General features: G+C 36.5%; 1 protein-coding gene across 2 annotated transcripts in view; it reads right to left on the reverse strand.

The window, feature by feature from the left end:
• Positions 1–5627: 5627 nt before the first annotated feature.
• The window catches only part of TBCK (TBC1 domain containing kinase), a 159761-nt gene continuing 144181 nt past the window's right edge, over positions 5628–21207 (reverse strand). For both annotated transcript variants that reach the window (XM_006918893.3, XM_015595020.2), the window contains exon 26: positions 5628–10335. In XM_006918893.3, the coding sequence (XP_006918955.1) occupies positions 10225–10335 (111 nt within the window). In that variant the 3' untranslated portion in view covers positions 5628–10224. The remainder of the gene's footprint in view (positions 10336–21207) is intronic.

Consider the following 21207-nt stretch of genomic DNA (forward strand, 5'->3'; position numbering starts at 1 on the left):
GATGAGATTAACATTTGACTTGGTGGACGGAGTAAAGCGGATGGCCCTCCCCAGTGTGGTGGGCCCCATCCAGACGGCCGAAGATCTATAGAACAAAAAGGCTGACCATCCACCAAGTAAGAGAAAATTCTTCCAGCATGATGGCCTTCAGAATGGGGACATTGGCCTTTTCCTGCCTTTAGACTTGAACTGAGACGTCAGCTCTTTCTGGGTCTCATACTTGCTGGCCTTTAGACTGGAATTACAGCATCAGTTCTGCTGCCACTCCAGCTTGCTACCTCACCCTTCAGACCTTGAAATTGCCGGCCTCCATAACTGTGTAAGCCAGTTCTATATATATATATATCTTTATGTCTTAAGCTTACTGGAAAATGAAATTCCAAGATTTAGATTCTGCCCTGGAGCACAGAATATACTCCACAGGCCTTGAGTCTAAGCTATGGGCTTTAACCTAGCTTTACAAAAGCTCTGAACTGGGGAGTAGTGGTCTCTGGCCCAGCTATAAATTAGTATTTTGTTTTGCACTTGGCTTTTATCCCTGGTATGTAAATTTCATTTGGGAGGTTGGTGGAGAGGAGGGGGATTGGCAAGGATTTTTAGGTCACTGGCTTTATTATCAAAAACAAACAAACAACAACAATAACAACAAAACTACCAAAACTACTATCTGACATAACCTACTAGCTATATCACACAGGCAGAACAAAGCATTATCATAGAAGCACAAGCCATAAACTATGGGCCCTCAGGAAAGCATACTTTTGACTTGAGGGCATTGGGGAATGTATGTGTTTTTAGTTTTTTTTTTTCCAACAGTAATTTAAAAAATGCCCTTGGAATATAAAGAACATTGAGAGCTAAGAAATGCATATGATAGGCTGTAGTTAGACTGTGTCATCACTGTTTAAAATGAGACTGATACACAATCTAGGAAGCAAAGCCAGAAACTCTGGTCATATCTGCAGTAGAAAAAGGCTTCTATTTATCTGTATACAAATAGGTCCCTACCCACTCATTTATTAATGCTCTTTATTAATCATAATCCTTAAAGTCTACTAAATTCAAATAACTTCTCAGATGTCTATTAGAGAATGTGATAAACCACATATATAGTTTTGTACCCAATAACGAGTCTAGACATAGCTTTAAAAAAAACAAAAAACAACAGGGTCACATTCAATAACTCTCTAAATTTATACTCCAAACACCCGTACTCCAATACTCTACTTATTAAAATATTTGTGTTGTAATGTGATCCTACCTGTTTAAAATGGGCACCACTCTCTCCATATACTGATTTTGGGTATATAATCAATTGACTTCTCCCCTCCGCAAGGAAAAAAATGGCTGTGGATCTCACACAGATGCTACTGAGTAGAATGACCTTCAGCCGGCAGGAGATAAACAAGAGCTGCTTTTCATCTCCCAACCATTGATTTTCTGCAAGGCACAAAGCAGCTTTGAAGTCCAGGGGAGAGCTGCAAAGGAAAAGGGAGATAAAACTGAAGGAAAGGGTGGATTTGAAATAAAATTAATCTCTGTCATCTAGGTGTAGATGGCTATTGGCAAAGCTGAAACGGCCAGATTTTATCCAGAGAGAATTTAGGTTATTGTAAAAAGAGGGTGTTTTAAGTTGGTAAAACTGTGCTAGGGGAATGGTGGTGTGTGAAACAAAGAGAAATCTGAAAGGATCTTGGATAAAAATTTTAATTTAGCAGAAATGGTTGCTTTTAATTAAACATTAGCAAGTGTGCAGTGTACAATCTCAATACTGCTCACAAAGTCTTTCCTTTTGTTTATGTTGATGCAACATAATAGAACGTTATATATGAATTGTAAAAGTAATTTTTTATGTCGATTTCTTTAAAAATAACACAACCAATAAGAATTTTGGCTGGATGGTTTTACAGAATGGTTATGACTTCTATAAAAATTATAGACATAACACATTTGAATAAAATTTTTACAAAATTCTTTTCTATGAGCTTCAGCATAAGCCCGGAAGATAGGCTGGGTAAATGCTATTATCCTCATTTTATACACGAGGAGGTAGAGCCTTAGAGAACACATGTGAATTGCACAGGGACACACTGAGAGTAACAGTGAAGAGGCCAGAAGGATCCAGGTTCTCTGATTCTTGGTCTCCTTCTCTTCCTGCAGGCTCCCTCTAATTCGTGGTTCTCTGAGAGGAAAATTCTCTTATGTCTCCTCTTTCTGAAACATGTATTGTTTTCTCGAGGTGGTCTTTTGACAATGTACTCTTAATGTGATACCACTGGGATCCTGAAACACACTTCTTATTCTCGAGATGTCTGGGGGTTACATTCTGACATGGGAAATGGGGAGGCCTTGCTCTGAAGACAGCCACAGTAGAGGTTGAGCTTCCTAAATGCTGCTACTAGAAGCAGATTTCCCATAATTCTGGTGGGCTTAAGAGTACTTAGTGTTGTGAAGTGAAGGATGCTTGAGAAAGTTCAACCCCTCTCAACCATGAACATTAAACAATTGCCAGCTAACCTGAAACCCCAGGCCAGTTCTTCCTCATTCCAGCCTTCTAAGATCTGGGTAAACGACAACACGCATGCCACTTGAGGGAAAAGGCATCATGCAGGAGCTAAAGTTTCACCCACCCTGAGTAGCGGAATCACTCATGTGCTCTCAGAGAGCAACAAAACATGACCTGGGGCCGAGACAGGTTGGGAAGGGGGTCCAACCATGTTGGGAAGGCCAGCCACTGCGGTCGTCAGTGGGAGCCTTTTACAATTTACTGATTTCATGTGGTTATTTTTAAACAACTGATTTGTACTAGATGTTTAATTTAGCATTTTGTTCAGATCCTAAAAATTATCTTTTTGTTCTAGCTGATAATACAGTATACACCTAATAGTACACTCATAAAATTTCAATCAGGTTTTAAAATAAATGCCTAGCAGCTTTTTAATGTCCAGGGTAGAACAAGCTAAATAAAAGGTCTAAATAATTGAAACATATAATTTCCTATTAATTTATTATTTTTGATTTAATAGAATTAATTTGGCTGACAATAATGAACTTTAATATGAATTTTTATATTACTTCACTTAATCAAAAGGGAGTCTTAAATTTATTTCAGAGCGTCATACAATTATTTATAGGGTACTTAATATAGTCAGCTTCTGTTTGAGCTATTGTCATCTTTTGGGATACTTTCTGTACAAGTATATAACACCTTGGTTATGTAAGTTAAATAAGTCATCATTGAAATTTTAAATAGTTGTTACATTGCTACATGGAATTCATATTAAAAATGACATTTACAGAATTTATATTGAATGAATGGGTTAAGATGTAAATTATTTATTAAAATCATCTCCTAATTATTTCATTCACTTATATATATATACAGTTTTAAAAAATATATGATGTATAAGTAAACATTATCTTGGACTATGTGCTTAAATGCCCCATCAACACATTATGTTTGATAGATTTTATAAACTATTAACCAGCAGCCAGATAAATATCTACAAGTACATTTACTTCTGAAATCTGAACTAGTCCTTCTCTGTTCCCTGGGATGCTGTTAGACTTAATCTGCTTAGGATTCATATTAGTTAAAATAATGTAAAAGGGGGAGGGGTATTTAAAAAAATTACCTTGTTACCAGGAAAACACTCATCTCATGCTTCTTTTAAGTGCCAAATGTTGGTGTAAATCAAAATGATTATTCGACATTAACAAGGCACATTGATATTTTAAAAATATTGTTACAAAATAAACATAGGTAAACCATAATTTAGGGGGACTATACAGCATTAACTTGTAGTAGCCTCAAAGTAGGGTCGAAAAATTTTTAACACTGATCGATCTGTCAGAATAATTTGGAAAATAAGTAACTGAAACTAACCTCCTAGCTCTGAATCAGTTTTTTGTGCTAACATTTTTTGTGTGTGTTTTTTTTAGCTATTCAGAGGTAAATGGATAAATCCCTGGAAATAGATTCTGCCTTTTTACACCATTTGCTCAGGGTAAGCCTGTATCCCAAGGTAAATCTCAGAAAGGCCTGTGCAGAACAGTCATACTATCCTGTCATCTTGTGTTGACATACATAATTAATAATAATTTATGAGCGCAGAGATTGTTTTTAACCCTCACTACCCATTAAAAAATTCAAAGATTCTCCTTCATGGTTGCACATCACTATGCAAATTACCCTCTGCATCATTTGGCCTCAATCCAGTAGCCTTATCCTCACATGCCTTTTAGATCTTTAATGATTTACCCTATATGGAGTCTATGGTGATGACGCAGCACACATGGGATTATTAATGATATTAAAGATAATTTTAGAAAAGATATGCTATCTGACAAGTAATAAATTATCAGGATAGTTTATCTCAGAGGATAAAAATAATTTAAGTTAGCAAATGACCTAAATTACTTCTATTTCTTCTTTTTTATGATTAATAAACCTAGAAACTACTTACCCCCTGCTATCTTGGCTTTTCACACATGACTGGAAAGCTGACACGAGGACCTTCCAAATTCTTTGAGCCTAGTCCCTAGCTAAGACAGAGAAGACAAAGGTTAAAGGCCAACTTTGACCCCACATCTCAAGGATTTGACTTGAAGAAAGAGACAACATGTTCTTCACCTGGGCTATGTTTTCTGGATAATGTTGTCTTGGAGGTAAGAGGTAATTCAGTGCATAGCAAGAGTTCTTGAGAACAGTGGTCCTCCCCTTACGTGGATAGTTAACTGCATTGTTTTTTGGAAATCTTTCTGGGTAAATATGGTAGAGGTGGTGAGAGTGCTATCTACTAGGAACTAATATTAAGTAGTACTTCTACATCATAGAGTGAACAATGAGCTTAATCAACATTTTTAGTGCTTCATCTTTGTATCCCACACATCATAGAATACAGGGACCGACTTAAAGTTGACTTGTAGTAAATGTGTAATGAGTTGAAACTGGCGTCATTTAACTTCTCTATCTGTATGTGGTAAGCAGAGAAATGGATTAGGAATTAGGAAAGCAGAATTGTAATTTTGGATCTTTTACTAGCTACGTGAGTTTTGAAAAATCATTTTACTTTTCTTATTGTTTGAAACAATGATATTTGGATTAGATGAACTTTAAAATTTCTTTTATCATCATGATTTATAATCTGCAGATAGTGTAACGACCATAGGATGGTTAAAACCAGTGGTTTGCTTTTAAATAATATAGACTGGCTTTCTAAATAGATAGACAGAAAGCTGTGATTTGTGATGTTGCCTATTTTAATGGTGTAAACACTCCTGCTCTGGCCAATTTTAACCTATTAATGTGAGATGACTGAACACGGAGTTGGAAAGAAATGAGTGCATTTAGCTCTTTCAAGCCACTAGGAGCCAGTTCCAGCACACCATAAGCCTTAAAATACTAAATAATTCTACCCTAAAGGACTGAAAAGTATGTAATATAATTGAGAAAAATTAATAATAATGGGAAACAAAAATAAGTTTTCAGGGTTAATGAGAAAATTAACACATGGATTGTCTTAGGTTTTAATGCTTTAACTAGTAATCTCACTATTACAGTTTTTAAGAATAGTAGGCTATGTAGTGTTTTTTAAAAAAGTCACAGATATATATAAAGACAGTACTATTTTCCAAAGTTTAATCTTTTAGCGTGGCAGAAAGCAATATTTAGAATCCCATCTAATGCTTTAAATGCATTTGTTATAGCTCCTAGATTAGTCTTAAGCCAAGAAGGGGCAGTGTTTTGACCTTCACTGCCCAGGGGATTACTATATTATATCTAGGACTGTCGGCAATACAGTGCCTTGGTACCCACCCATGCACTGTTTATTGGTCACAGTGAGCATTAGAACAGAAGAGTATTATTGAAATGCTGCAGACAATGTAAGCTAAAAATGGGTCTTCTGAAAGGTGTTAAAAGGGATACTAAAGAATATCAATTCAAGTGGAGACATTAGGCCTGAAAGACATAGTAGAAGTAACAAATATCACAATCTATGTAATCCTGAATTTGCCAAGATCCTAATTTATACTTCATGTGACACTTTTCACAAGATAATAACAAGAACATTACTCAGAAAAGATATAATACATACTTTTAAAAAATACAGCTAAACTTTTAAATAGCTTATTTACAATGTGTACTATTTCTAATATTAAATGAGATAATAAAACTAGAATACAAAACCTAAAGGTTGTGTGAGATCAACTGCATATGCTAAATTTCTAGTGTCAGGCAGTTAAGATTTGTAAGGTTTCCCTGTTATTTTTTCACATAAAATCTAAGATGGTAGTTGTGACCAAACACCCAAACAAAAATTTATCATAAATATTATTGTTTTGCTTCCACTCTTTGGCTTAATGTTTATCCAGAAAAATATGTTATTTGGTTAACAATGGGTATATATAGAGCCAGCATGTATATGAATGAGAGGACTGATTTTGATAGAGTGAAACAGCTACCAACTCTAAGGCTGTAAAAGCAGCAGTCTTCTCCCCTTATAGTGGATTTCACCAGGAGAGACCATTGCATAAGATACTTTTGAGATGCTGTACCACACTATTGATATTAATCCCTAAAGAAGTATTTTTTAAAAGTACTATTTGGAGGAGGGAACAGAGGAGTTGAACAAAGATCTGGCACTATCTATGATTTTCAAAAGTTTGATGTAATTCATTGCTCTTATTTTTAAATAGTCAGATGAACACAAGCCCTAAAGCCTGTTCTAATTTGGGGACTTACCCCAGCCTTTCCATTAAACATCTTTATCTGTCTACAACAGATTTGTCTTCCTTCCCTCTGAATACCAGGCCATGACTATCTCCCCTGCAGGTTCCCTGATTCGGTCAGAAATTATTCCTAGTCATTTCATGGAGCAGAGTTCTTTGAGAATGTCACTTTGTAATCTTAATACCATCTCCCTACCAGAAGACCCAAGACTGTGTCTTCCATTCCTACATGCATGTTAAAACCTCTGTTCCTAGGGCCTATCTTGATATGTGATATTTCATGGGCCTGATAGTGTTTCAGCTCCTTTTCACATTTGATATCAAGGAACTTTTGTCTATTCCTTTCAGTTTTGGTAAAGTATTAGATATTTTTAATATTCTTTGCTAATCTAGCATTTCTGTGAAATTAGAAATTAGAAAAGGGATTCAACTAATTTAGCTTACCTTGTTGTTGGAAGGTATCTGTTCCAACTTCTAGGATTATAAAATTTTAAGAGCTGGCTGGAATACTAAAGATCCTTTCTTTACTCAGTAAATTGAGATTTCGATTTATTTACATCATTAGGTACCAGGTAAGTTTGGCACTTGAAAATAAATTACCTGGGCTGTTTTAATTTTTTTTCTATTTATATAGATTATAAAATCCCTAAGCTAGATATTCAATTCACTTTTACATTTATCAAGCCTCTCCAGTGCAGTGGGTTGCTGAAGATAACAAGAGGTATAAATTATGGTTTCTGACCTTAAAGGGGCTCATACTTTAATATAGGGCCCAAATGTGGACAGCTGCAAAATAATGTAGTAAGTCTATTACTACACACATGAATGAAATGCTTTGATAGATTTGAGGCTTTTAATGCAGCATGGGGAAGTCAGAGACTGAGGGAGATGCTACTGGTGTGTTGGATTATGAAGAATTTATTAGTGTACGTGTGTGTGTGTGTGTGTGTGTGTGTGTGTGTGTGTGTGTGTGCTGGTAGTGGTACTAAGGGCATTCCAGGAAGAGGAAAGCGACTGCTGATGCCAGAAACAAACAATGCTGATGCTGATAGTATAGGAATCAGTAACATAATTAAAAGGACCTCTACAAATCATGGGTTACATAGGTTTAATTCAACAAATAGTTGTTGAGGTCAACTTTCTTGAAACTATCTGCCATCAAATCACATGCTGTGCATGTAAACATGGCAGTGATTGTATGTTCTTTCTCTTGCTATTGAGAGTATTAAATATTATTCATAATTTCAATGTTTAAAAAGCTTGCAGTTTTTCAAAAGTCTAAACATACCAGGTTTTAAGGAAGATCAAATGCAAAATTGTGACGCAGGTTGGCTACTTTATCTTCTCGCAACACTCAGGTCTTTATCCTCTCCCATGACCTACCGCCCTGTTCCATCCAATTCCCCTCCCCTCCATCCTTCTTCGCTTCCTCAGTAAGGCAAAGTTAAAACTCAGAACCACTCCTTCCAAATGATCATCAGTGCTGCATCATGACTTTGAAATAAGAGAAGTCATCAAAGATTGACGGAAAGAACAGGAGGAATTGATACTTCCCTAAACAGGGTAGATGATGATCCAAAAAAGATGTTAGAGAAATTGTAAAATTTTGTTTTCTCATTAATTCTCATGTTTTCTTTGTATATAACACAGGGGTCACAGAATGATGTAACTATTGATTATGTCTGTGTTTTACACATAGTAGGTAATCAAAACATATTTGATAGATGACTACAATTTAATTGAGCAAAACAAACAAAATGACATGGTCACTGGCAACTTGATATTCACATGCAAGAATGAAGTTGGATACCTATCTCCATATACAAAAATTAAATCAAAGACCTTGGGAGGGGTTAATGGGGAATAGTCATAGGTACAAGATTTCTTTTTTGGGTGATGAAAATGTTATGGAATTAGAGTGATGATTGCACAATTTTGTAAATATACTAAAAACCACTGAATTAAAAGGTGAATTTTAAGGTATGTTAATTATATGTAAAAAAAAAAAAATAGATGCAAAATCCTCAAACAAACAATAAAACCATAGCCCAGAAAATTGAATTGAGGCTCTTTCCGAGGTGTTCTACCTAGGTAGACTTAACACTGAAGAAGAATATAAGTTAAAGATGAAAGAACATGTTTTAGTTAAAATAAAGTGAAGGCAATCAAAGATGTACTCTATTTCATTAATTCTAAGATGCATTTTTTTTTCACATTTCTGAAATAGGAATGCATCTTAGAATTGATGAGTCACAGTTTATTTGGCTGCATTATTTTTCCTTCATGGTACATAAAATTGTGGTGTGCCTTAGATTCAATGAAGTATAGTATTTAATTTTTAGAATAATGTGGCAGAGACTGCTACCTGCTACCTGTGTTCTTTTCCCACACAGTAATAAATTTCTTTTTTAGCTGGGTAAATGGCTGCCCAGTCAAAGACTATATTCTTAGTTTTCATTATAGCCAGGAGTAGCCATATGTCTAAGTTCTGGCCAATGGTTTGTAAGCAGAAGTAATATGTGCAACTTCTGGTTTGTACTCTTAAAGAAACATGTCTTCCCTTCTCTTTCATCTTTTCTTCCTTCCTTCTTTCCTCCCTATTTCTTTCCTTCTTTTCTTCCCCCTCCCCTTCATTCCCTTCTTTCTAAATTGAAGATGTAATGGTGGGAGCTGAGCAGTCATCGTGATCTGTGAGAGAGAAACCATGTGTTGAAGATGGTAAAGCAATGAGCAAAGATGTCTGAGTTTGTCATCATGTTGAAACCAACATACTAGCCCTAGACTGACCATGCAGACTTTTAACTCAGAAATAACATTCTAGGTTGTTTAAGTCACTCTTATTTTGGGTTTCTCTGCTACGGGAGCTGAATAAATATTCTATCTAATATGAATGATTTCACATTTTCTTTTTTCTGGAAGTAGACTATGATCATTTTCTTCTCCCTCTAAACACACACATACACACACACACACACACACGCGCGCGCGCGCGCGCACGTGTGCATGCGCATGCTGTCTGGACCAAAAATGAGGTACCAGATGTAGCATTTACTTATAAGGAATGTACTGTGAATAGCTTTTCACTTTTCATTATCATGGAAAGATGACTTCAGCCCACATTCAATCTATATTTCTAAATAATACCTGTGTTAGGACTATCTGTGCAGTGCAGTGGAAGACAGCTTTTTCAGTGCAAGTGAGATTTCTTGATAATGCTAAATCTGCTTTGTCAGCTAAATTCCTCTGGCTTTTTGTCACAGTGTGCTAAAAATACATGATCAGATTTCACTGTTAAGAAAATTCTTTCAGCAATACATGTACAGTCAAGTTTCTATTCTAGCTGAATATTTGGGCCATGAGGTTTAAAAAAATGTCTCATGACAAAACTTTATGAAAATGCAACAATCTGGAAGTCTAGTTCTTAGAGTGGCAAGGCTGTGAAGCGCTGTGCTGTTGTCGGTCTGTCCTTTTGACAATCATACTCTTGGTTCTTCATATTTGAGGAGATGGAACGGTGAGCAGGCCTGTTGGCTTGATCTTATTAATGCCACCATCTAGAATACAGATTCTTGGATATTTCATCTTCACAAGATGAGCTGCAAACTGAAAAAAAAGGCCAAATTTATAGAGGATATATGAAATATTTATTTCTCTCATCCCATTTTTTCTCAGGACGTTAAGAACAAAACTACTCTAATGATACTACTGCTGCCACTGTTGCATCAGTGACTCATTAAGTTGGTTTTTAACAGAAATTAAATCACTCAAATGTTGACAATTTGTTATACTACACAATTAACGTGACCCTTTAGTTCTCTTTAAACGTGTTTGAAAAGGCAACAGATATACATGGTAAACAAGTCAAACAGTATAAAAGGGTGTACAGTGAGACGTAAATTCCTCCTACCTCTCTTCTCATCTCACTCTCTACAGGTCATTGATATTCTTATTTTTCATGTATCCTTCCAATGACAGTTGAAACATTTTCAAAACCATATTGAACAATTTTTGATATCATTGCTAACTTATTAGTTATTGCAATTCCATGCACAATGTCCCAGAGAGGGCTTATAAACGGATTGTAATATGTTTTTGGAACAACCACAATGAACTATTTGACACCATAAACATGAATTTGAAAGACTGATCCAAGACGTCTTCTCAATGTCTAGCAAAACAGGACTGTTAGAAGTTATCAGGACACACAAATCTCCCTGACCTGGCCCAGGTCTACCTGTGTAGGGTCACTGATTATCTTTCTCCATTTCTTGTGCTTTATGTTGAAGCTGTCCTAAACTGCTCGAGTCCTCTGATAGACAAGATTGCTTTAGGGTTCAGAGCCTTTGGGATGCACAGGTCACCCTCTCTTGGGAACACGCTCCATCCTCCCAGCTCTGGCTCCCCTTCAGTCCTTCCTCAAAAGCTCCCCACCCCCAGCTCCATCTGCCCAATTTTTACTTATTTCCCTACTCAAGTGCTTCCTTCTCTGGGAGCCAAGTCTCTATTAGGAGACTGTCTACTCGACCTCCAAAATCTCTACTGCAAATCCCTGTATTTGGCTTACCACACTTACTGAAATTGCTCATTTAAGGGCCTGTTTCTTCTACTAAACTGTAAGCTCCCCTAGGACTGTGTTCTGTTTCTTTTTATCCTTAAGTACCTGGCACATGACAGGGGCTCGATATATGCTTGTTGGGCTGACCTAACCATGACAAATGATATATAACCTGGGACAAAAGGATGAAGTAAAGAAGGTTTTCTTTGACTCTCTGGCCATTTTTTTCTCTATTCCCTCCACTTGGTAGTGTCCCATTCTTTCCCTTCGGTATTTGTGTCCTCATGTTCTTTTCAACTGCTTCATTATAACCTGCTTTCAGATCCTTCAAGAAAAATGACTAATATCTGTTCACAGTGCTATTGCTTCTTGGGAATATTTGGAGCTTAATCGATGGTGAAGTCTCAAGCTAGTAGTCTAGACTTTATGGTTCAAAAGGATAAACTGAGTGGTTTAGTCAGGATTAGCTCAAGGTCTTACCCTCAGAGATTCTGCTTTATTGTTCTAAGACTAAGGAATGTGGTATTTTGTTTTGTTTTTCACAAACACCACCAGATGATTCTAAAGCAGGTAGTCTGTGGACAATATTTTGAAAAATACTATCCTAAACCAAAGGGCTAAAGGTATCAGTATGTAGGTGAAATAGATGTTGCTGGACTGGGATCTTAGCAATCTTCAAAACAATTAACATAACTAGATCTCAATACTGTTGACCCCACTTATCTTCTCCATCATTGTCTATAGTGCCTTTACAGAGATTTAAATGGCTGTTCACATTTCAGATCCTATACTCTTTTAGAGCCACAGAGGATATCTTTAGTAGTAATTAATATTGAAAAAAATTAGTGTACCTGTATTTCAAAAGGTATCAAGGGACCCAGAATACCAATGTGAGCTAGCCTTCATCCTGTTCTTCTCACTTATTTCTCTTTGAACAACCCCTCCCTCCCCCCGCCACCACCACCATCCCTAAGAACAGAGGCACCAGGCTCATCTGCCCTGAGTCATGTGCAGGCAGCACAGTCTCTGGGAACCACATGATTACTGAAACATCTTGGCTTCATTCTCCCACATGCAGCAATACAATTACCATTTTGGCTGGAATTCTAAGATAAACATACCATCATTCAAAAAGTCTGTGTGGATAAGCAGTGTTAGCATTAGTATTTTCAAAACACCGTAGAAGTCAGAACATGAGTAAGGAAGGACTTACTGTACATTTAACTAATCTCTCTTAAACTATGCTGTAGAGCTGGAAAGAGTTCCCACTGTTTCTGTAAGGAGGGACAGGACAACTAGGCTGCTGTGGAGCTGGAAAATGGTAAAGACAAAGCAGGCAGAACAGAGCACCTCGGAAAAATCGAGGTGCTGTTACGTGGGAGGTCGAAGAAGAAAAGTAGATATAGAGTACAACAACATGAAAACAGTTTGGGTGCCTTGAAAGAAAAGGCAAGGCTGTGCTTAAGAAAAAGACAAATGTTGAATTTTCAGGTTAAGACTGTGAATTCTGTCTTTCACCCTCCGCTTATAGTTCCAATTATCTATGTTAAATATTGGCCCCAAACAGTGAGGTCATCACTTCATCTTTTCCACTATCATGGAAACAGCCCCTCCCCTCCACCTATTCATTCATTTGTTCATTCATTTATCAATCAAACATTTCACTGAGCACCTACTAAGTACCAGGCAATGTTCCAGTTTTTGCAGTCTTTATAGTTTAGTGGAAGAGATAGTAACAAGCAATATCAAGTAGCGTGGATGGCTAGTACAAAAGCAGTTCAGGATACTTCTGAATTTGATAGGGGTTGCGGGACATGTTCCACTCTCTCCATCCTCTTTCAGGATTGACACCTGAAGGGAATGGGGATCCAGGTGTGATGGCAACAGTTCTTACATTGATCAGGTAGTGTTCTCTGTGGCTACAGCTTGACAGGTTAGGGAGGAAGGAAGGGCTGTGAATGTACGGGGGTGGTTTCCACCTGTGAAAAAAGCCATATCACTCATGGAGAAGATATGTGGTGGAACAGAGGAGAAGCAGGCATGCGGAGCTCGGGGTTTTGTCCATCTTTACTCTCTATCTGGCAGGGCTTTAGTGAGAGAACATACAGGGTATTGGACTTTGTTAATTAGGGGCCTATTGTAGATGGCAAGCTGCAGCTTTGGGAGAGGCCTGGCTTCAAGTGGAGACTGCAAACCTACACTTACTGAGCAATACCCTTGGTGAGAGTGGGAGGATAGCATATTGGCCAATGGTTATGAAGTCATCAGAATCATCTGGGTGATTTTAGTAAACAGTGATACCCAGGCCCACTCCAGACATGTAATACAAGTGAAGTATCTTAAGATGGAGCTCAGGTTCAGTTTTTTTTTTTTTTTTTTTTTTCCCCAGACTCCCAGGCGATTCTATTGTGTAGCCAGCACTGAGAATCATTTTATTAAATAATGAGATTCATTTGGTCAGGTTTGTCTGGGACCTCAAACTGCAATTTTTTAGGTATAGTCCTGTGTGGAAAGCAAGTTACTTTGTACTAAAAACAGCTAACATGTCTGTAGGGCTGTAATTTGTGAGACCAAGTCCTATACAGAGAGAATGGGGTTCCTCAAACTGCACAACCAGCTGATACAGAGCAACATCCTATGTGAAGCTGGCAGGGTCTGGTATTTGCTGGGATAGGATTTCGGGACTCGCAGCCTGCAGGGGCAGCTGCATTCCTGGTGGGCGGTACTCCCATGTGGAGAGGCAAAGCTCTTGAATTGTTGTCATTCCTTTGGTTTGTAGGGTTTGGTGGTGGTATTCATTTCTAGGGCTTGGGTCGGCATACCTCAAAGCAGCACTGTCTGGAAGTGGCAGGACAGTGCATCTTGTTTTCTCTCTTTATCTTGTATCTCAGTTCGATCTAAGAGGCTGGCCTATTTGTCCAGAGGAAGTCAAAATCTGCTGTAGCAGAAGAATGAGTGGAGGAAAGGGATTTTTGATCTGGCACAGCATAGTGCAGGTTAACTAAGGCCAAGAAATTAAGGTGACGGTAGGTAAGGTTTAAGAGGAGCATAGAACAGGATTATGTTGTTTCTCTCTGGGTGTCCTGGGACACAAGTTTGGGTATAATCCACGGTAGCAGCAGGAACTTAAGAAAACTGGGCTTTTGCAAGATATTTGCAAGGAGCACACAGCAGGATAGTTAATTTTCTTGATGTGAAACTCTGGCCTTGTGTGTTTTAAGTTCATTTAGGGACTGGACAATTGGCATGAATTGGCTAACATTCTGATGAAGCTCAAGTTGAAAAAATCTTTTCCTCTCTTCCATTTTATTTGCCCATTTCTTTCCCCCTAAATAATGCTAAATTTTGGGCATGGAAATATCACTTTTGGTTGGGCATGGAATTAAATAAGGGAACTGGTGATTATTCTGTAATGAGCAGCTGTAGTAATTTCATTTTCTTGATTTTATGAATGTGAGGCTGCTGCTGTATTAGTCTTATGTATTCTCTTGACTCTGGAATACTGAAAATATGGGGCACATTTAATATTTCTGATACTGTGTGGTTGAGGCTAGGCTAATAGTTCATGTACCTACTTTTAAGAGTTTAGCTAGTCAACTTAGATAAGCATATTTGAAATAAAAATAGAATATTGGGTGATTTCTCCATCTAGAGTTCAATGTGGCCTTAGGTTAATATAACTCAAGTGCTGTCTGCTGTCTTGTTTTGATTATTTAAGAGATTTATGGGGTCTTGATTAATAAAGGTCTTGATCATTTGACTGCCCATCTCAGTGATTCCAATCAGAAACATACGAGCTATGGCAAAGATTTGTAAGAAAGAGGTAGGGATAATTTATAAAATACTCCAGTGATCTCTTCCCTCGGTTATATAGTCAAGTTTAATTTTGAATGTCATTTTTTTTCTTTCAGTCCTTATTGTGTTCCTCCCATAACTGAGACAACATTTTTTTCTATATTCAGATATTTTATAATTAACACACTGAGGTTTATTTTCTTAAGACGACTACATATATTTGTTTTCTTAAATAAACTACATAAAGGAGTGCTTGCGTGCTATTGGCGGGAATGTAAATTGTGCAGCATCTATGGAAAACACTATGGAGGTTCCTCAAAGTTAAAAATAGAACTACCATCTGATCCAACAATTCTATTTCCGGGTATATATCCAAAGGAAATGAAATATAAATCTCGAAGAGGTATCTGCACTTCCATGTTAATTGCAGCATTATTCACAGTAGCCAAGATATGGAAACAACCTAAATGTCCATTAAAATAATGGAAAGAAAATGTCACACACTCACACACATAATGGAATATCAGTCAACTTTGAAAAAGGAAATCCTGCCATTGTGACACATGGGTGAATGTGGAGGACATTGTGCTAAATAAAAAAGGCCAGACACATAAAGACAAATACTGCATGATTTCACTAATATGTAGAATCAAATATAGTCGAACTTACAGAAGCAGAGTAGAATGGTGGTTGCCAGGGGTGAGGGGATGGGGGGAGGAAATGGGCAGACATTGATCAAAGGGTACTAAGTTTCAGCTATGGAAGATGAAAAAATTCTAGAGATCTAAGGTACAACGGTGACTACGGTTACTGCGTTTAACAAATATAACAATCCTGTTGAAATCTGCTAAGAAAAAAAAGAAAGAAAATGGTAACTGTGAGGTGATGAATATGGTAATTAGCTCGCTTGTGGTGATCATTTCACAATGTGTATACATATCAAAACATAAAATTGTACACCTTTAATATATAATTCCTATGTGTCAAATTTACCTCATTAATGCTGGAAAAAAAGTGCTACATAAGGTTTGAGACCACTTTTCATAGTAATAATACCTAATAATAATACTTTTTTATTTCACTCATAGGAGTAAAAGCAGCAGCAGCAGCAGGGCAAAACCAAGAAGGTGAACACAAGGTCAGTGATCATCTTGTACCCTAACATAGGCACCTGTGATGAGTAAGGAACAGGGCAGGTAATATCAGGATGTTGTATACTGAAAAATGGTTAATTATGTGAAAAGAAAAAAAATGAGAGAGTTTACAAAACAGCTACTATGTGGTCCAGGCTTTCTGATCCATGTTTATTCTAAGGATAACTATTCTAATGGTGTCTGGGATAGTCAGAATCCATGCTATAGTGTTCATTAGTCTTCTGTTCTTGGAACCAATCTTTGGGATTAGGAAATTTGATAGTGTTAAGATTTTATAGTAAAAAACATTTTAAATAGTTTGTATTATATAAGGGAATATATAAATAATTGTAGTGCACTAACTCAATGTGTTTTCTTGTTTTAATTTCCTGTTGCTTAGTTTATGTCTACATTTCATCTCTTCCCATTTTCTGTCTCTAACTTTTTGTTAAGAAAAATGTAAAAAAATATATAAACACAGACAGGAATGGCATAATGAGCCCCTAGGTAACTAACCACCAGCTTCAAAAATTGTAACTCATAGCCAATTTCCTTTATTCCTCTCATCAACTCCTCTCAATTACATGTATTGTTTTCATATAAATCCCATAAATCATTTAGTACATAAATGTTATCTCTGAAATAAAAAGCTTTAAAAAAATATATCCACAGTACCATAATCACACCTAGAAAATATTAACAATAATTCCTTAATAGAATTAAATATTCAGTAAGTGCTCAAATTTCTAATTACTTCATAAATGTCATCTATTCATCCATCCATCCATCCATCATCCAATGATCTATATTTGCATCAAGATCCAAACAAGGTCCATACACTAATAAATGTCTTAAATCTCCTTTAATCTATAGGTTTGTGCTTTTTATCTCTTTTCATTTCTTTGCGGGAAGCCTATTCCCTCTTGATCCACTCCAATCAGACTTCTGTCTCCATCACAGTCCCAAAATACTTTTATAAAGGTCAGCAATAATCTCTACTTTGTCACATTGCCAAATCCAGTTTTTAAGAATCAACTTGAATCTGACTTGACCCATCAGCATCATCTTACACATTTGATCATACTCTCCTCTTTTCAAAACTCTCTTCCATTAGCCTTCAGTATACCAATCTCTCCTAGTTCTCTTATCTTACTACCTTTGGTGGATTTTCCTTATCTTTCTGACTTCTGCTCCATGTCTGTCTTCTGACTTCTTCCCATTATTTACATGTATCCCCGAAGTGATGTCAACTAGACCCATGGCCTTAAGTCCCATCTATACATTGATGACTTTAAATCTATGGCTTTAGCTTCTTTCCTGAACTCTGAATTTGCAAATCTGTTTTCTTAATATCTCCACTTAGATATCTAATAAGCTTCTCAAGCCTAACAGTTTCAAAGGAAACACTTGATTCTTACCCTTTTTCCATCTCCAAACCGGTTCCTCCTTCAGTCTTCCCCATCCCAGGAAATAGCAACTCTATTTTTTCCAGTTGTTTAACTAGCAAACCTGCATATACATTTTTCTTTTTTTTCTTCTACTAATGTACCACGTCATCTCTAACTTTCAAAACATACTCAGAATTTGATCACTTCTTAACACCTCTCCTACTATCCTACTAGCCCAAGCAACCATTGGAGATTATTCCATATATTATCCTAACTGGTCTCTCTTGCTTCCATGCTTGCTCCAATGATCTAATCACCACACAACATAAGTGATCCTTTTAAAATGTAAGTCAGATCATATAATCTCTCCTTTCGAAGTATATCAATGGGCTCTCATTTTATTCAGAATAAAATCTAAAGGTTTTACCATGATCTATGATGTCTTACAAGATTTGCAAATCTAAAAACCCTTCCTCCACCCTTAGCTTCTCTAATCTCATCTCTTAGTCCAAGCTACCATCACCTCTTAGATTATTCAATAACTTCTTGTCTAATTGCTTTCGTCTTTGCCCCCTACAGTATGCTTCTATGTGGCAACCAGAATGATTCTCTTAAAAGTCAGATCATATAAAACTCTTTGTTCCCCATGTTCTAGTGGCTTTTCATCGCACTCAGAATGAGGGCTTCTCTGATCACTTTATAAAGAAAATAAGCCACCAGTACTCTTTTCCTTCATCCTATCTTATTTTTCATTTCAGCATTGAAAACCACTCGATATGTATTTATTGACTGCCTCTCCCGATGTATTGTAAGCTCCACAAACTAGGGACTTTATTTTACTTATTACTGTTTCTACAAAGCCTGGAACAATGCCTAGTATATTGCACTTACTCTAATACCCGCTGAACAACTGATTTATTCATTTGACGAATATTTTTTGAGCATTTACTGTGTCAGGCACTACGGCAGACACTGATTCAGCTGTCTTACCACCAGTGGAGGAGGTAGAAAGGACTTCAGGGCAACTGTAAGGAAACTGTCTAGTTGGTTCTGGTAAGAGTTAATACTATTTTCTACCTCTTGGCTGAAAGAGGTAGATGAGTTTTAAAAATGTTTTTTTTTAAATCATATATAAAAAACACATTTATGCAAAAAAGTATTGATGATGAAGTTTACAAAGACAAGTAATAAGAATAATAAAGTGTGACAATTTTAATGTAGATGTCCACAGAGCAGTCAGGTGAGCGACAATATCCTCAGTTGATTTCCACAATTAAGGAACTGAAGTAGCTGAAAGAATTGGAAAAGGATACAAACAAACTTTCACTTTATACTCTTGGGCTCCATGTTTACTTCTTAGCCCCTGTTCTCTCAATAAGTTTGGCAATTTTTAATGGTATGTGAACCACTCAAGAGGTATGTGAAAAAAGATAAGTTAATATTTTTATGTGTAATTATAAATTTTCCTTTTGCGTCTTCTATTTTACGGTTATGTGTAATTCTAACAAAATCTCTTCTAATTTCTACTCTATTGTTAGCTTCGTTGAAGTCCCAATAATTGATTTTTTTCCTCACATGTCAAAATGGTATTTTCCTTTCCTTCCTCTTCTATTTCCCTTTGATCTCATTTTCTTTGTTGATCTCCTCTATCAATCACTTGCACTAAAGCATTTTTTCCTTACTTCTAAGTTAGTTTAAAATGGACACAATGTGTTTTTACAATTTATTGGAACAAATATAAGCTATATATTTTAATGGTCTTTCTACAATCTCTTGTTGAAACTATCACCAGGAATTTGTCTTCCTTTCTGAATAATGCATTTATAAGCTTTTGAATTTAATTATAAGAAAGAAAGATTCTACATCATTTTTCTGTATTGTAGAATATTATTTATTTCATAAGTAAAGGATTCTATATATACATATCTAGTTTTAATTCTCCTTTGAATTCTAGTCTGAACTTCTAAATGCAAGCAACAAATGAATAGGACAAACAGAGACTCATTAATTGATATTTTTATACTGATCTCCCATTAGCACTTCAAATTCAGTATGTCCAAAATTTATCACATTCCCTATAAATCTACTTTATTTTTCTCTTCCTTATCTCTGTTAACTCTATCAGCAACCTTCCCCCAAACCCAACCTAAAATTTTAAGGTTCTCTTTCACTTATAAAAGCAAAAACAAAAACAACCCCCCCTCCTTGTAGCTCCACATGTACTTAGTCACATAGCTGTGTCAGTTCCTTCTGCGATTTGTCTGGGATCCATCCCTTTTTTTCTATTCCTCTGCTCTGACTCCATCTTAGATCCCAGTTACTCGAATTAGTTCCCAAGTAGTTTGTGCTTTTAGTTTTTCCTTTTCCATTTTACTGTTGGCACTCTGCTGCCTACATGGTAACATTATGGAAGACCCTCAAGAAATCCTCCGACCCCAGTCACTACTGTATGAAGATTTTTTTCCTTCCTATGTCATTAAGCAAGATGAGTCAAGATATGTGGATTCCTTCCAAGGAACAGCTTGCTTATCTACGGTCATTAAGGACAATATGCAGTACCTAAAAGCTCTTACTGAAAGTTTCGTTTTGATAATGTTAAGTCCAAAGTGTCTTTGCATTTTGAGGAAAATAGAAATTCTTTTCTAGACTTACACTTGCTTATTTTTATATAAATACATAACTATAATGGTTAACGAGAAGGTTGTCCTTTAGTGTCTCAAATAAGGTAAGAGAAGGTAGTGACAGGATGTTACTAGATGCTTTGAATCACACAACAAAAGCAGTGAGGCCATTTCCCCAATCTCCTTTTGAAAGTTGCAGAGCTTTGGCTATCAGTCTCAGACAAAACTCCTCTGCTGTCTTTTCCCCAAAGCCACCTGAGCTTTGCTAACTCTCAGGGCTTAGTAACTATTTAGATAGTGGGAAATTGCAAGCTTGAGACAGAAGGTCAACACAAAGGTAGAATGTGGGGCAAATATGGCATTGAAATAAACTGAGAATATAAGGAGAGTGAAATTCTTTAACTGGCGTCTGGTTATTAGTATTTTAAAATTTCTATTTCATTGGGATCAAGGGCAAAAGAGAGGGAAGAAGACACTTTAAAAGTAATTTTCCAAATGACTTTCTAAAATGCAGCTGATTTTCACTTTCTTTCTTAAAGGCCTTTTAATAGGTCCCCACTGCTTAAATGTGAACTCCTTAGTGTGGCATTCAAGGCTCCCTATAACTAGACTTTCCCCCTATATGGAAACAGCCTTATCTGCAGCTAAAATGTTCTTCAGAGAAATCCTGTGCTTTCCAATCAGCCTGTGCTATTTCCTTTGCCTGGACTGTTCTCTCCTGACTATGGTGCTCCTCTCAACACTTTTCTTTACTGAAATTCTACCTATAATTCAAGATCTAGGTCTACTAACACCTTCTCCATGAAGCTATAGGAACCCCTCATTTAACTGGAAGACATTTCTTCCTTTTAACTGATTTTCTAGAACTTCGATTATAAATCTTTTATAGCACATGCCACATTCTGCTTTGAGTTTTAATTAGTTGTATACATGTCCTATTTTCCTAAGTAGAATGAAAGTTTTATGAAGGCAAGAGACTATGC

This window comes from Pteropus alecto, unplaced genomic scaffold (assembly GCF_000325575.1).
Source record: "Pteropus alecto unplaced genomic scaffold, ASM32557v1 scaffold5, whole genome shotgun sequence".
Taxonomy (NCBI): Eukaryota; Metazoa; Chordata; class Mammalia; order Chiroptera; family Pteropodidae; genus Pteropus; species Pteropus alecto.